Source organism: Salmo salar, chromosome 12, assembly GCF_965601325.2.
Source record: "Salmo salar chromosome 12, fSalSal1, whole genome shotgun sequence".
NCBI lineage: Eukaryota > Metazoa > Chordata > Actinopteri > Salmoniformes > Salmonidae > Salmo > Salmo salar.
Window position 1 is genome coordinate 38930399 of NC_138302.1, and position 15733 is coordinate 38946131.

Sequence of the window (15733 nt, forward strand, 5' to 3'; positions counted from 1 at the left end):
AACATTTTTCTACGGTGTGCACTGAATACACCCCAAGTTCAGCTCAACCGGAACTCTTTGAAGTTTGGGGCTGAACTTTGAATAGACATTGACTGGATGTGGTCCAGCAGCAGCCATTGTGTAGAGAGAGTGTAGTGAAGAGCCTACTTGGCATCCAGTCATCTCAGTCCATTTAAGCTGTCCAGAGGCACGGCTATACTCTTGATTTGGTTAAGGTGATAAACACTTTAGCTTACTAACCCTCTTGTCTTGATCCTTGTTGACCTGCCTTCACAACACATACTACACTCTCTCTCTCTTTCTCTGCCTCTCCTGTTCTCTCTTCTCTTCCTCCTAGCCAATTAGATACTAATCTGATACACATTCAGTCTGTTGAGATCTCGTTCTCTCTATCACTCTCTCGCCATTAATCTCTCGGTAGGCCTACATATCTCTTGGTACGTCTTTCTCATGGTATGAAAATAAAATCAAAAGTCTACCCTTAGCTAGGAGACAGTGAGGCCATCCTTTTCATGTGTCAATACAAAGCATCTATTTTACAGTATCAATTAACTGTCTTTGTATAAAAAGACTGTTGCGAAACACAGTGTTCTTTTCCTCTGCAAACCCTCATAAATGTTGTCACCCAATCCTTTCACACTTGGAATTTTTCATCAATTATTTACCTGAGTCCCACAACTGGGCCATTGTCCCTTCCTGTTCAGCTATCACAGCGCCGAGATTGGAATCTCCCCATGCGGACCAACCGGGGCTCACGACCCTGACTTTGAACACACCTGGCTCTGATATGTCGTCGGCTTTATTTGAAGGGTACCTACATAAGGCCTTCATAACACGTTCATAACCCTTACATAACACATTCATAAGAGGTATATGAGCAGTTCATAAATGCTTGTCACTACTGCTTTAAAATAGCCTAACACTTTGTTTTAAATATGTCGTCATAATGCCTAGCTACATAAGGATGTCATAAACACTACTTAATTGACGTTACATTAGAAGTTGACAAATGCTGTCACATAACCAGATTCTGTCTGGTATGAAGCACAAGACCCTAAACCCATCTCCTTACTTTGTGCTTGAATGACATGCTGATGACACCTCTATGTAGGCATTATAAAGGAGCTTTTAAATAATGAATAAATATTTCTAACATTACAGAATGGAGTTAATGGTCAGACACTGAAATCACACTAGACTGTCCTTCACAGGCACTTTGTATGAACGTGTATCCACATCCGGGAATTGTCATAAACACCCTATTCAGGAGTCAAATGCTTAAAATAATAAAAGGCCTCCTTTTTTTGTCTTAGCACCCTTTCGGTTCCCCATCTACCCTTTTTGTGGCTATGGTTAGCATTAGGGATGTGCATCTTTCCCTTTCAAGACGATTCGATACGTATCTAGATACATGGCCTCTGATATGATACGTTTTAGTTTGAATTGATTCGGTGCAATTCGATACACTAACATTTGTTGCATAAATACATTAATTTTCCATTCTAAATTCAAAACTACTGCTGATGGCACTCGTGCTGGGCCTCTCTGAGCTGGATCTCTCTGAGCTGGATCTCTCTGAGCTGACCTCTCTCGCTCTCCGTTTGTCTGTCTGTGTGTGAGAATTATATACATGTGTAATGTAGGCACCTGTGCTGAGCCATAAGGGAAACAGGGTGTCTACCACCGCACTATCAGATAAGGGAGGCAATGTTTGCTTTTTCTCCCTCCACTTTTGATCTGAAATCACCATCACCCACTAATTAATTAGTAATTTTTGCAGATTCAAAGTGTTTGAGCTAGTAATGTAATCAATATTTATCTAAAAAATTCATATGACATAGCCAATGAATATATAGCACAACTTTGGGTTTCACCCATTTTGGGTTTCACCCATTTTTCACCCACCCCCCCATGTCAAACCGTTTGGAAGTTTTCTGTCCTCATGAAATGATCAACTTTACCCCGTATATCTAAAAATGACCAAAACTATTGCTGATGGTAAACCTGAACAATTGAAAATGAAATGTAAGGTAGCCTAAGCCCCGATCAGCAGGTATTATAGCCTATAGCCAGATGAGACGTTTCTCAGGCAGTAGTTTAGGCTACTTTATTCCGGTAAAAAACACTTTTCAACAGCGCATTTGATTACAATAATCTAGCAAATTACATTGCCTGTCACTCAACTAATAAAGCCTAATAATGCGCAAGCCATTTTACAAACATTTGAATGCTGAAGGTGACGCTCGGCCTACCTCTTGGTCAGCATGCTAAGCCGTGCACCGAGTGCAGTTTGGCTAGCCTACTGATAATGCCTGGGTTGTTTGGCATGTAAAATTACTTGTTCATCAATGACTGTCAACACAGTTGCTTAGTTCGACACTGAAAGAGAGGACGCATCAGTTGTCACAAAATATGAGGTATTTTCGGAAGGTAGAAAGTAATATGAGCAAAGCATTTTTGTGTACCGCCGATTCATAATGTTTGAATCAATTTTGTGACCGATTCATGCTAAATTTGGATCAATTTAGGGACCCGGGGACATTTGAACTGGGACCAATGCGTAGTGCTGAATCGTTACATCCCTACATCCCAGCAGTTGATTTTGACCTTGATCTAGGGTCAGTTTCTTTTTGCATCCTAAGTAATTATCGGGTCATTAATATGCAATTACCATTTATATGTATAATATATGCCTTTTAGCAGATGCTTTTATCCAATGCGTCGTACAGTCATACCCGCATACATTTTTCATATGGGTGGTCCCAGGAATCGAACCCACTATCCTGGCATTGCAAGCGCCACGTTCTACCAACTGAGCTACAGAGGACCACAACATTATTTAACATTTCATTAACATGACTGACAAGTAGCCTAAATAGAGACCTTTAAAACAAAGTGAAACAAAGACTTGGACCCAGGGGCCTGAGGAGGATGCATGTTTAGATAGAAATGTACTGTGTAGAACATGTTGGATTATCTGTCATGTACAGTAGAATAGGGAGTTGTCAGCTCTATTCATACTATTTCTATCTGCAATGATTAGAAGCACGCCCCAGCGTGCTTCTAATCATTGATTTTTCTGTACCCCGCTCTCACAGAGGTGTCACCCAAAGGTGTGAGAGGCTGGACACAGGTTTTCTCACTTTTGAACCCTGTGGTTTGGAAAGCTGAGGAAATCCTCTCTGTCAGCTCTTATCGGACCTGTTCTTCAGTAGTCTTGAAAACCCGACCCTAAGCAACTGTAATTATGGTCTGGTTTCAATGATGGACTCTTTAGGTATAGAGTAACTACGTCACTGCCCACGTCACGATCTTATCCGCTTGAATAAAATACAAAATAGTATCTAGCAAGATGGAGATCACAGAGGTTATTTCTAATGAGTGCATTTTGCAAGTGGCTAGTTTTCTTCAGCTACCTTCACTAAAACCACTGCAAAGGTTTTGACTGAAAACTTTGGTTTCAAATTGCAACGTTCTGGCATGTCTGTCTCGTGATTTGTTGAGAGAGTTGTCTGTCTGAAAAGAACCCACCCTGGAATTTTTTTCCCCCTTATCGAAGTTGCCAAAACAGTCTGTTATTGAAACCAGACCCTAGTCACTGTTTCCTAGGGTTGAGGTTTTGAGACTTGTTCCTCAGGCCTTGAAGTTGAGCAAGTTGAGCAAACATTGAGCTAGCAACGTCAATATCGCCTGTGAAACTCCCGCAGTGATCACATGCACTTACTGAACAATAAGTCGCTTTGAATATAAAGCATCTGCTAAGTGACATGTTTTATTATATTATAAATATGTCATTCTGAGTGTCTGTCCAAAGTTGGAAGTACACTGTTGACATTAAAGTGGCTTGGATTCTATCAAACCTGCATTAAAAATTTGTGGCTGTATTTTTGTAAAACATTTTGTGGTTTGCATATTTCAGACGGGAGTCTACCTGGTATTTTATAATGGTCGCTATGCAAAACCATACACCGGTTTTACTTGACTCAGGAAACTGTTAAAGGGTTAGTTCACACAAATTACATATTAGTTTCCTTACCCTGTAAGCAGTCAATGGACAAGATGTCTTGCTTTGGTTTTGTTTACCTGGCGACTGTCTCCAAGTGCTAACTTTTTTGCATTTAAGGCACAAGTACAATGCAAGTCAATACATGCCATTTTGTAATTTGGGTGAACTATCCCTTTAACATGTTAAATACTTCATGGATGCCTTCTCTCCACTGTAACACTTTTCAGTACAAATTCAAAGGAGTTCTTCTCTTTCCTCACCATGAAAGATTAGCATTTAGCATTAGCCACCCCTATCTGTCGTACTCCCTTTGTAAACAAAGCTGCTGGATCAATGGTAGTTCTTGTTTCACTCAGACCAGGAAGTGAGTGGAATTCCACAGCACTGCTATGAGCAGGCATGCAGAAGGGAAATAGGGTCATTCTGTGTGAAAATGGAACAAAACATGACTTATTTCTCAATCCATATTGAGACAGATGTGAAATGTATAATAAACATCTTTCCTCCAAAGGTCATTTCTATGGGTTACATTTCAGAAAAGTCCACAACGTCAGGGTCATTGGTTGCTCCATTTTCACATTAAATCACCCAATAAAGACAGAAGTGTCTGCCATGAACATCCTCTTTTTAGTCTCCCTCCTGACATGTCTCTGATGTTTGAGTGTTGACTTTCAGGAATATTTTGATCAGACACAGAAAACAACATGCCTCACTGCATTTCTGGATTATATTTCCATCCGTTATTCTTACAAACAATGACAGTAATTACATCACATTTTAAACACCACATAACCGCTATAGCTGACCACATCCAAAAGCAACAAGCCTACACATTGCCTTGAACAAGTATCTATCTAATTTGCTCAAAATGCAGTGAAATAAATGCTGCCCTGGTGCAAAGAACAGGTTGGTTGCTTCAGATTCTGCTCTACAGTCTGTGCGAACCCTGCGGCCCCTGTGGCCCGTGTCGTTTTGGTCTATGTTGCGATTTATTTTCTCTGGCTGTAATTACCTGAGATGGTAGCCAAAGGGCCTGCTGTGCCCTGCGCCTGTGCTGCCTAAGCTTGGCTGAGTGCATGGCACTGGGGCGGAGGAGAGTTGGGTCAGCGTTCCCGATGGAGGGGAAAGCTGTATCTTGACCCTGTGTTGCCTTGGCTGAGTGGCACTGGAGCGGTTGGGGTGGGGTTAGTGCTCCCAATGGAGGGAAAGGGGCATGGGAAGGTTGGAAGGAGTAGGGGTTGAAGTTCCTAGAGAGGTCGGAGAAGAATTAGGTGGGGGCCGGTCAGAGTAAAGGTTTCATGGCCTGTCTGCTTCTCCTCCTTTTCCTTTGCCACCGTGACGACATTTGCTCTAAGCTCATTTGCTTTAATCACTCGTCGACAGAGTGCGTAACATAAATGTTCACGCAACGTCCATCAACAGACTCTGGGATGCGGCAACTAGCGAGGAACATTGTTGCACTGCACTGGGTTTGCGTCACTGGTTATATTGAGGAATCACAATTTCGCAGGGCGGGGCATCCTTTGAATTTCGGATGGGGAGGTGACGTTTTGGCCCCTTAGACTTGCGGAGAGGGGGATGCAGCCACCAAAGACTTTCCGGCTCCTATCTAACACAGAACCTAATCAAATAGATTACAATTTATTTTTGGTTCAGGGTTACTGAAGTGATGTCCCGTTGAGAGCTATTGAGTCTTGTTCTCCTGTTCTTGACGATCAGAAATCTGAAAAGCCTGGATAGGTGGATTAACATGACAGTGACTTGTTTCCGATTGCCCGTTCTAGCATACTGTACAACTTCAAATGCATGTATTGGAACATAGCCACTTGACTCCAGAAGGCTAGATGATGGTGCCATTCTAGTATCTAACATATATGGAGAAACTAGACAGAGGGGGAAACCCAACGGACTTAACCATACCGACACCTTGTGACATGATCATCATCAACCAGCCCCTTCCTCTCCCTTCGCCCCCTCAAGGGCACTGGTCGATACGCGGTGGGTGGTTTCCCACGGTCCTCAGCTCTCACCGTAGGGTGGGTGGTGGGATGAGGTGGGGGTGGTGTGCTGGTGGTGGTCGTTGTACTTCACAGGCGTAGTTGGCATTTAACACGCGGTAATGGCCAATATGATTTGCCATTTTCTACGAAATTAGATATCGACCTTTGGTAGAAGTGCCTGTTAACACCACCAGTGCGGTTGATCCTGCTATTGATCTCCGAGCGGTCTACGTTTCCCATAAAGGTGCTAGTTAATCTTTTGGAGGTGTTTTTCGCAAAGCGCATCCAGGTCATTAGTGAAAGACTGAGCAGAAATTTGTATTCAATTTCACCAAGGCTTTTTACAATCGCTTCAAAGGAAGCGCAGAAGTGTCACCTTTGCTGTGACACATGCCAAGATGCCATTATAAGTATGACATTGATTCTTGATGCACTTTACTCCCGGGGTCAGCTATGTTGTATAGTAAGTCTATCCACAGGAACTTGAGTATCTTATGGCTACCCTGCTGGCGTTTTCATTTTATGTGTCATTCTCTCCAAGCCCAGCCCTTCCTGAATGTAACATACAATGTGAGCTTGCTGGCTCTGAAGAGTTTTTTTTCTTCATTTTGCGGTGAATGATTTTCTTGCTCATCACATCTGCTGCTAAACTGGGATTCTCTGCATCTGATGGTGGAGCAGATAGAAGGCATGGAAAAATAGACTCAAGTCATTGATCCTGCGTCTTGTTTCCTCCCATGCCTTCCATCCACTGCCCCCCTTGTGCTTTTGTGGAAGAAATTACTTTTGAGAGTGCAGTCTGAACGGGATGAGTGCCCATACATGTTTAACGCTTGGCAGTGGTAACCCTAACCTCAACCCCCCCTAACCCTAGCTCTAACTTAACCCTTACCTTAACTCACCCCTCATAAACTCAACCTCAATCCTAAACAAATTTCGATTAACCTTTGACTCTGTCAGCTAAATGTCTGCCTTTATGCTTCTTTTCTGTGTTTTGATTTCCCCGTCTAGTAATAACCTGTATTGAAGGTAGGCCTAATGCATTTCTCCACAATAAAATATGCGGATTATCTAAATGATCATTCCCTGATCCTGAATGACCACATGTTGGTTTTCAATCCATAATGACTTGAATATCTTCTCACTGAACACATGAAACATGAGTTTCCTTGTGACAGTCAATTCCGCACTAGTCAGGTTGGGATTAAAACCAGAATACACAGTAGTCCCATTATACCAGAATCTCGAAAAACCGGAGTCATCATGACTATGCAAGTTTTATCTGTAGCTATTTAAAGGCCCAGTGCAGTCAAACGTGATTTCCCTGTGTTTTATATTTCCACACTATGAGGTTGGAATATACTGTGAAATTTCAGCCTGCTTTGGTGGGATGGCGTTTTGGACACCAGGCAGATAATTAGATAATAGACTAATAAGAAATAGAGTTCCAAACCAGTCTACCAGTAACAGCTAGTTTTCAGTGTTCCTCTCCCCACTCAGACCACTCCTCGACAGTCATAGCAAAATTCTTGCTTGAGAAATTGCTCTTTGCTAAGAAAAGATTTTTGTTTGTTTTCATTTAAAATGGTCAAAAAGAATCACAGTAAGGTACTTAATTGTTACACAGAAAGGATTTTATATTCAGATAAAAACATCTCCGTTGGACCTTTTTTAAGTCGTGCCCCGGTTCCAAAACACATCCTCCTCAAGGTATGCTCTTGGGCAGCTTTCCATCAATCGCCCGTGGTTTTCTGTGTGTGGAGACTGGTCGATGTGCTCACCCTCTGTCTTGTTTGTCTTCCAGGCTCGGAACGTCACCACAGGGGAGCTGGCGGCCATCAAGGTCATCAAACTGGAGCCCGGTAAGAATCTTTGCCTCCATCTTCTCACACTCTGGGGTGAAGTTTCCTCTATGCACAAATCTAGGATCAGCTTCCCCTCCACCAATCAGTGGGGAAAATGCAAAACTGACCCAAGCTCAGCGTCGAGGGGCAACGTCACCCTACACCTCATCTCACTGTCTCAGCTGGTTTAGCCTCTCCTGACCTATTATTCCATTTGACTTACTTAAATCTTCTCTCCCCCACCATCCTACTTCTCCAGTCATTACTGTGCCTATTTCTGAGACCCACTAAACATTTGGAGGAATTGACTTAAGACCCTAGGCAAAATACAAAAGCGTTATGCAAATGAAACCCACCTGAATGCCCCAGGCCATATGCATGGAAGTGCGGTATATTATGACCCAGTGAGAGCATAACATTAGTGGTTAATTTGGTTGGAGCATGTTGCTTACAGTAGAGTTGCGGGTTTAAATCCTGTATAGGCCACACACCGGCCTTATTAGCGTAAAAGGCATCTGCTTCATACCTACCATTATTGTTACCCATCGCTTTAGATGAGAGGGGTGGTGTGTGTGTGTGTGTGTGTGTGTGTGTGTGTGTGTGTGTGTGTGTGTGTTTATCTGGGGCTTTTTCTATAATAGTCAGGTAGGCCTGGTTGCATCCCAAATGGAATGTGTCCCACGTCAGGCCAGGAATGTGGAGTGGAGCTAGCCTTGGGAGCCATATCAGACCAGATTTACCTTAATCTCAGCCTCAGATGGCAGGGCTTGATTAAGTTGGAGTGTTAGAGTAAACCTGTTGGAGCTTGCGGCCAAGCTCTTTGTCTGCTCCACAATAAGATTATCATTTTCTAATAGAGAGGAATATCAGATTTGGAGTCTCTGTGTTATTTCAAAAGCTGCCTCCTTATATCGAATGCATCAAAATCCAAGATGTACTTATAATTTGATAAGATGATAATGATGGATATGAATTGTTATTCAGAAAAACTTAAAGTAACACTGTTGATATTCTTGTAGAGCTGTTGCTAGTAAGTACCCTGGAGGGATCCCGTGCAATTTCACATTATTGCATAGCAGTGAAACACAGAGCTCAAATGGCTTGTATTATTAAAATGCATTGAATGTCACATCCTGTCACGATGCAACAATGTGTGAAGATTGCAGGTGAAGTGTTACCTGTTACTCTACATCAGTGCTGCTTGTCCATTTGCGTGACACTCTCAGGGGGGTACACGTTTTTATTCTAGCCCAGCACTAACACAAAATATTCAGAATAGGGTTAAAAAATTCCTTATTCTGGTAATTTTCCAACCGGGATTTCTGGAAAACCTGGTAATTTTGGGAAAGTTATCAGAATTTTACAGCCCTAATTCTGAACCCACCCCCCCCCCCCCCCCCCACACACACACACATCCTTGTTCATAAGGATAAACTAGGCGTGGTATAGACCAACTGACTCACTACTCCAATAACCTATAGAGGCGATGTCTAACAATCCAAAAAGCAATTTTAATTGGAAGTGTTTTTCTTAGTTAGCATTAGCAGGCTAACTCATTGATCCACAGTTAGTCGTAATTGCTACCATAAAACAGCCTAATTATAGTTGGTTTGTGCTTGGTGATAATCTGTCACCGATCAGTTGCGCAATTGAATTCTGCTATGAATAGCACGTTATCAGTCTCCTTACAATCTCTAAACTGCATTCTGTTCTGTTGCTTCCATATGTGGGAATAATAGCAAACTAGCTCTTGGATGCAAACTTTTTTTTGCCTAAGGCCATTTCTGTCTCTTGGCTATGATACGTGGATTGATTAGGTCATCTATTGAGGTTGAATTGATCATATGTAAGTAATGTTAGAATTAGTTTGGTAATGACGTTCCATTCACGTGAAAGCCATTACCACGAGCCCGTCCTCCCCCAATTAAGGTGCCACCAACCTCCTGTGGTTTCCATTCTAGTAATCATAATCTATTCATTTGCTAAGGATGTTTGCTCTGTGTGAAAACGCAACCTTAAGGAAACACTCCATTGCTATGAGCGGTCTCATACTTTTGAGCTACCTATAACACTATTTCCAAGTCAACCGATCGCTCTAACACCTCTTAATACGAAATCGGAGAGGTTCGGATAGATATAAGCCATATCACGAAAATGTTTGATGACAAAGTGGACCTATTACTTTATTGCTTATACCTATCCAATCCTTTCAGATCTACAAATGGGTGGCTAGGGGTCAATGTGGAATTCTCATTTTGTACAGTCATATGATATTATATTGGTATTTTACTGATTCTAATTGGTATGGTGCTATTAGAATCCCGAATCAAACAACAACTCAATACATCTTATTAACATTTTGGTCTTAGTCAATTTTCAGAATCATTTTACAGTTAACTGTTGATGCTATAGTCGGGACGAACCAACCCAGGGGGTGGGAACTGTTGGGTGTAGGCTAGGCTAGAGACTAAAGAAATGTTTACTTACATTTTCTTGCTATAAATCAACAGGGATTCACTTTGAGTTTGGCTTGTCAGACTGGGTGTCAGAAGGTGGTAGGCTTGATGGACTGTGAGTGTGCGTGAGTGTGTGTGCGCAGAATTGTGTACGGGCATGTGTGCGGTTATCTATATGTGTGTGTGTGTGTACAGATATGCAGCCTGAGGCTTGTGGGGGGTACCATCTGACGTTGCGGCTGGTAAGAGTTCAGACAGGAAGAACTATCTCCTATAGAAATAATGAACACTACTGCAGCCCCAGCTTGTGTGAAGCACGCTTGTGTGTGTTACCAGTAATATTCAACTTTCAGGCAGTCCGTTAAATCTACAGTACAGAATAGGATCATAATTTGATTAACCTGTTGCAGGAGAATATTCCTCCAGTACAGGACATTTAAAACGTGTGTTGTATTTGCGGTTTTAAAAGGCTTCTGAAGTTTGTAATTTCCACTTTGACATTTCAGACTTCATTTTCCCTTACAAAAAATGTATCAACCCCTACAAAAATGTCCATAAATTATAATAATTCACATTTCCTGTTGCTGCAGGATGATATTCCTGCTGTAGCAAACTGGCTCAAATGAAGTTACTACATCTGTAGCTATCCAATGTTAACTTTCATCATTTTGTGTTTATGTGTGTGTGTCCACGTGCGGCCGTGTGTGTTGTTGTCCTTGTACGTGAGTGTGTTCTTCAACAACCAAAGCTATTCTTGGGCGGAAGGTTGAGGGGTCAGTCAGCATTGAACCGCCCCCTGACTCTCCCAATCCTCTCCTTTTAATGTCAAACCACCTCTTTACCATATCCGCTGTGACAGCTCCTGCCTTGCTTTTGGTTGTGTGTCCCAAATGGCACCCTATTCCCTATTTAGAAAAAAAAAGGAAATAATCGTGCACTACATAGGGAATTAGGGTTCCATTTTGGAAGCGGCTTTAGTATAGACACACAAGACTGGAGTATTTCTGCAAGGCTTTTGGACTGGGGGACCTCTGTCGTAGCATTTTTAACGTTAATAGGCACTATTGATTTGCTGCAACTTTCCTCTCCCTTCGTGTGTCCGTTCTTGTAAGGACACTGCATACTTCTACAATAACAGGAATTGATTTGGGGTTTACTTGTGGCATATTCTTAGGTTGTGCTTGTGCCATGGGCATTTCAAACATTTGATTTGTGTCAGTTGTATTATCATCCACAGCTGACTGTAAACCATGTTTTATTTATATAAAGGGATAGTAAGCCAAATGACAAAATGACATATTTGTAACCTTACCTTGTAAGCAGTCCTTACAGAGTATCATTGTCTTCTGCATGTAGTCGCTCAAGGCACTTTTTTCAAAGCCCCCTTTATGAAAGACCATCAATGTTAGGTGTGTGAGTCTGTTTATCATAAAAGAACACTGTACTGTGATGTCTCTGTGTTGTTGGGAATACCAGTCACTTCAAGGTTGTGTTTCAAATGACTATTCCCTATATAGTGCACTACTTTTTACCGGGGCCCATTGGGTGTGGACTTATCATTTGTTACATGTTCGTCGCCTAACCCACTGGCTCCAGGTCATCTATAAGTCTTTGCTAGGTAAAGCCCCGCCTTATCTCAGCTCACTTGTCACCATAGCAACACCCACCCATAGCACGCACTCCAGCAGGTATATTTCACTGGTCATCCCCAAAGCCAACACTTCCTTTGGCCGCCTTTCCTTCCAGTTCTCTGCTGCCAATGACTGGAACGAATTGCAAAAATCACTGAAGCTGGAGACTCATATCTCCCTCTCTAACTTTAAGCATCAGCTGTCAGACCCTGTACACAGCCAATCTGTGAATAGTCGACCCAACTACCTCATCCCCATGTTGTTATTTATCTTCTTGCTCTTTTGAACCTCAGTATCTCTACTTGCACATCATCATCTGCACATCTATCACTTCAGTGTTAATGCTAAATTGTAATTATTTTCGCCTCTATGGCCTATTTATTGCCTTACCTCCCTAATCTTCTACATTTGCACACACTGTACATAGATTTTTATGTTGTGTTATTGACTGTACGTTTGTTTATGTGTAACTCTGTTGTTGTTTTTGCTTTATTTTGGCCAGGTCACAGTTGTAAATGAGAACTTGTTCTCAACTGGCCTACCTGGTTAAATAAAGGTGAAATAAAAAAGAACGTGACACATCCAAGGGCTTAAGACAACATCCAAGATGGGGTTTCTGATGTCGTTTGAACTTCCCTTGCGGATGTTTAGGGTTGAAATGCTTATTGTCTTCTTACAGTGCATTAGAGGTAGAGAATGCAGCGGACAGGCCTTTGATGGTTTGCTAGATTGACGGTGACAATTGGAGCTGGAAAGTGGTCAGAAGCTTTAAAGAGAGAGAGAGTGTGTGTGTGCCCGCATTTATCAGGTGGACCACATGCTGTGGAGTTCAGCCCGGAGGTCTCTTATTAGCCATTCCCGCTAACGCACTGCAGGAAGCCCATCTAACATTCATGCTGCCAAGGTTTTCGCCCTACCTCTTAAAATGCCAACAGCGCGGCAACACGAGAGGAAGGTGCCACAATCCACCGTGACAGCGTGGAGTGGCATGGAGTTGCTTGTCAGTACGCATCACGGCCAGGGCAGCTGGCACTCTTGACAGATGTCGCCATGATGTCCAGGAGTTTGTTTCATGGCGACAGGGTCGATGGCTCGAGGTGTGTCGCCAATGCCAGGACCATGGAAACCTACGTAGGCTAGACATAGGCTGACAGATTGACTATCATAGTGTGTGGAGTGGACAAACACACAGACACACACACCAAGGGTGGGCGGTTAACACCCTCTAACATGTCACAGTTACCAACGCCGGACACCATATCCAGCACCTTGTTATATCTGCCTGTCTGTTTCAATCTCAAGTGTAAAACTGTTTCCCAAAGATGCTTTCAAAGCTTTAGCCCAACTAATATTCCCTAGCAACAGTTTGCTGGGGTCTATCTCGCTTTAGTGGCGTGCTGTGCAGAATTCAAAGAAGTAATTTAATATTTGCAATTTTTTTTTACTTGTTCCAATTTGTTCTAATTTGTGCTGTTTGATTTTCAGATGGCATCTCGGTCACAGTTTCCTTTTCATTTTGGCTGGCTGCCAGGCTTCATCTTCATCTTGTGCTTTGTGCTGTCTGTGTACAGTCCAACAATCTGGCTTAGAGGCTGCCAAGATCTGTGTAACTGCTCCAATAGATCACAATCTGTTTCCATAAGGCCCCCTCCACCAAATCTGGATCCTGTTCATTAGGGCATGCAACGGGAAAAGTTTGAAAACATTTTGCAACGGAAAACCAAAATGAGCATTTCCGTTTTTAATTCCTTTTTTCTTCCGTTTGGTGCCTAATGAGCACAACCTTGATGGCTTCCAGTCGTCCATGGTATCTGCCAACTCTAAGCAATTTTCTGTTCTTTTAGCCAACATGAGATTGTGGTTGTACAGCCATCACATTATGTGGTCCTTGCTTGCTATCAGTATATGTGTGCATCCCAAAGGGTGCACCCTATTGCATAGTGCACTGTTTTTGACCAGAGGCTTAAGCTGCACTGGTCAGGGGGTAAAGCTGCAAAGAAACTGACCTTATGTCAGAGCTTAAGGGCAACCGCATTCCATTATCCTTGTGCTAAGGTAAGCTCGGCTCTTCTGGGCTCAGCAATAAAAGTCTTTATTCCATGTCAAACATTCACTAATGTTTGCTAAATAGCCCAAATAAAAAACCACCATTTGGTCCATACAGTTACAATATGTAAGGGCTTAGTGACCAGAATGTAAATATTAAACACTGTTTTGTAACTGCAGATAAATACTTCAATCCATGTATTTGTAGGATATTGTGATCAAAAAGAATACATAAGAGTAAATGAATGACAGAAGAAAAAAATACTTTTAGAATTATTCATTGTTAACGCCAAGTTCTTAACTTTAAAAAAAATTATGTAGGCAGTTCAGCTTACATTACATCTCTGTAGTAAGCCAGTAAACCTCCACTTGTGTTCTAAATATAACATATTTATAAATTGTTTTGAGTCCAAAGACTCATTCTGGCAAGCTCGAGATAAGTGTGCAGGAGTTTATCCAAAGTCACTCCTTTGGTGTTAGCACGTAGAGGCGATTGCAGTCAGTAGTAGGCTTCTCCCCCAGTCCTACATGCCCATAGACGCTGATCTTGGGTCAGTTTAGCCTTTTCCCAACCAATGGTTAAGGTTATGATTGGAGCAGGAGATGCTGATCCTGGATCTGTACCTAGGGGAAACTTCACCCCCAGAGCATCCTACACAGTCAGCCCCTCTCTCCAATCCCCTCTGTGCTGGAAAAATGTCACCGCGTCACTGGAGAAGGACAAGCTCACCATGACAGGAAGCACCAGGGCCATCTGACCTTGGTCACTGTTGAAAGTGAATCCTGGGACACTCCCTCAAGAGGAGGCCGTAAGCAGAAAAAGACCCGCAAAACCTCCCCCACCGATATTTCATTCATCATTGGGTCCGATTAAACTTTATTAATAGTTATTTTTTTTGCTGCAGTGCCAACGCTATAGACAACCCTCGCCTTGCATATCCAGCACGTTACATACATTTTAATGAGCCATTACGTAAACCAGCATACATATTTATTTTAATCTCTCATTGAGACTACAGAAGGAATTTTGAACGCGGAGCAAGCGACCGGCTTAGAAATATTGAATAGTGGCGAGAGAGAAAAAAGAGAGGGAGGTGTACATTTAAAAAAAAAAGAAGAAAATGATCAGCTTTTTAATGAGGCCTGGAGCGTCCATCATTAAGCCAGCAGTCACACTAAAGTGACTTTGTTCTCTCTCGCGCTCCTCCAAAGCGTTTGTCCCGGCGCACACGTTTATAGACATTGAGACCCGAGACGGAGATCAAGGTCAGCCAAGATCGGCGCCGTCAGGTCCACGAACCCCAGGGGACATTGTCGAAAAAGAGAGATTCTCATCCAATCAACCAGGCCCCGCCGTCTGTCCCTCGGGCCAATCGAAGGCGAGGGAGAGCTTCATGGGCAGTCATTTCTCGTTAAAACCAATAAACGTGCCCTGCTTCTCCCTCTGAAGAAGCATCGGGTGGAGCTGCGCTCGATAGCTCTGCCTGGGAGAAATGCGCTGACCTAGCAACAGTGCTAGTGCTAATGTGCTGATGGAGAGTGCCGGGTTTGAATGTGCAGCACGCATCCCGTATTGACAGAGCTGCTAAAAACGAAAAGCATGCATCCCCAGCGGGTTTTAGTCAAGGGCTATTCACTGCTGCCTTGTCATTGAGAGAATTTCCTATCTGTGAGTGTGTGTGCATGTGTTTGAGTGTGTGTTTTGAGTGCACCCTCAAGGAGACAGGCCCCCCAAAACGTAGCTTCTATT

General features: G+C 42.7%; 1 protein-coding gene across 3 annotated transcripts in view; it reads left to right on the forward strand.

Annotated features, from left to right (window-relative positions):
- Positions 1-15733, forward strand: part of map4k3a (mitogen-activated protein kinase kinase kinase kinase 3a) — a 99713-nt gene that overhangs the window by 23390 nt on the left and 60590 nt on the right. For all 3 annotated transcript variants that reach the window (XM_045691311.2, XM_045691313.2, XM_045691312.2), the window contains exon 2: positions 7811-7868. In XM_045691311.2, coding sequence (XP_045547267.1) covers positions 7811-7868 — 58 coding nt within the window. The remainder of the gene's footprint in view (positions 1-7810; positions 7869-15733) is intronic.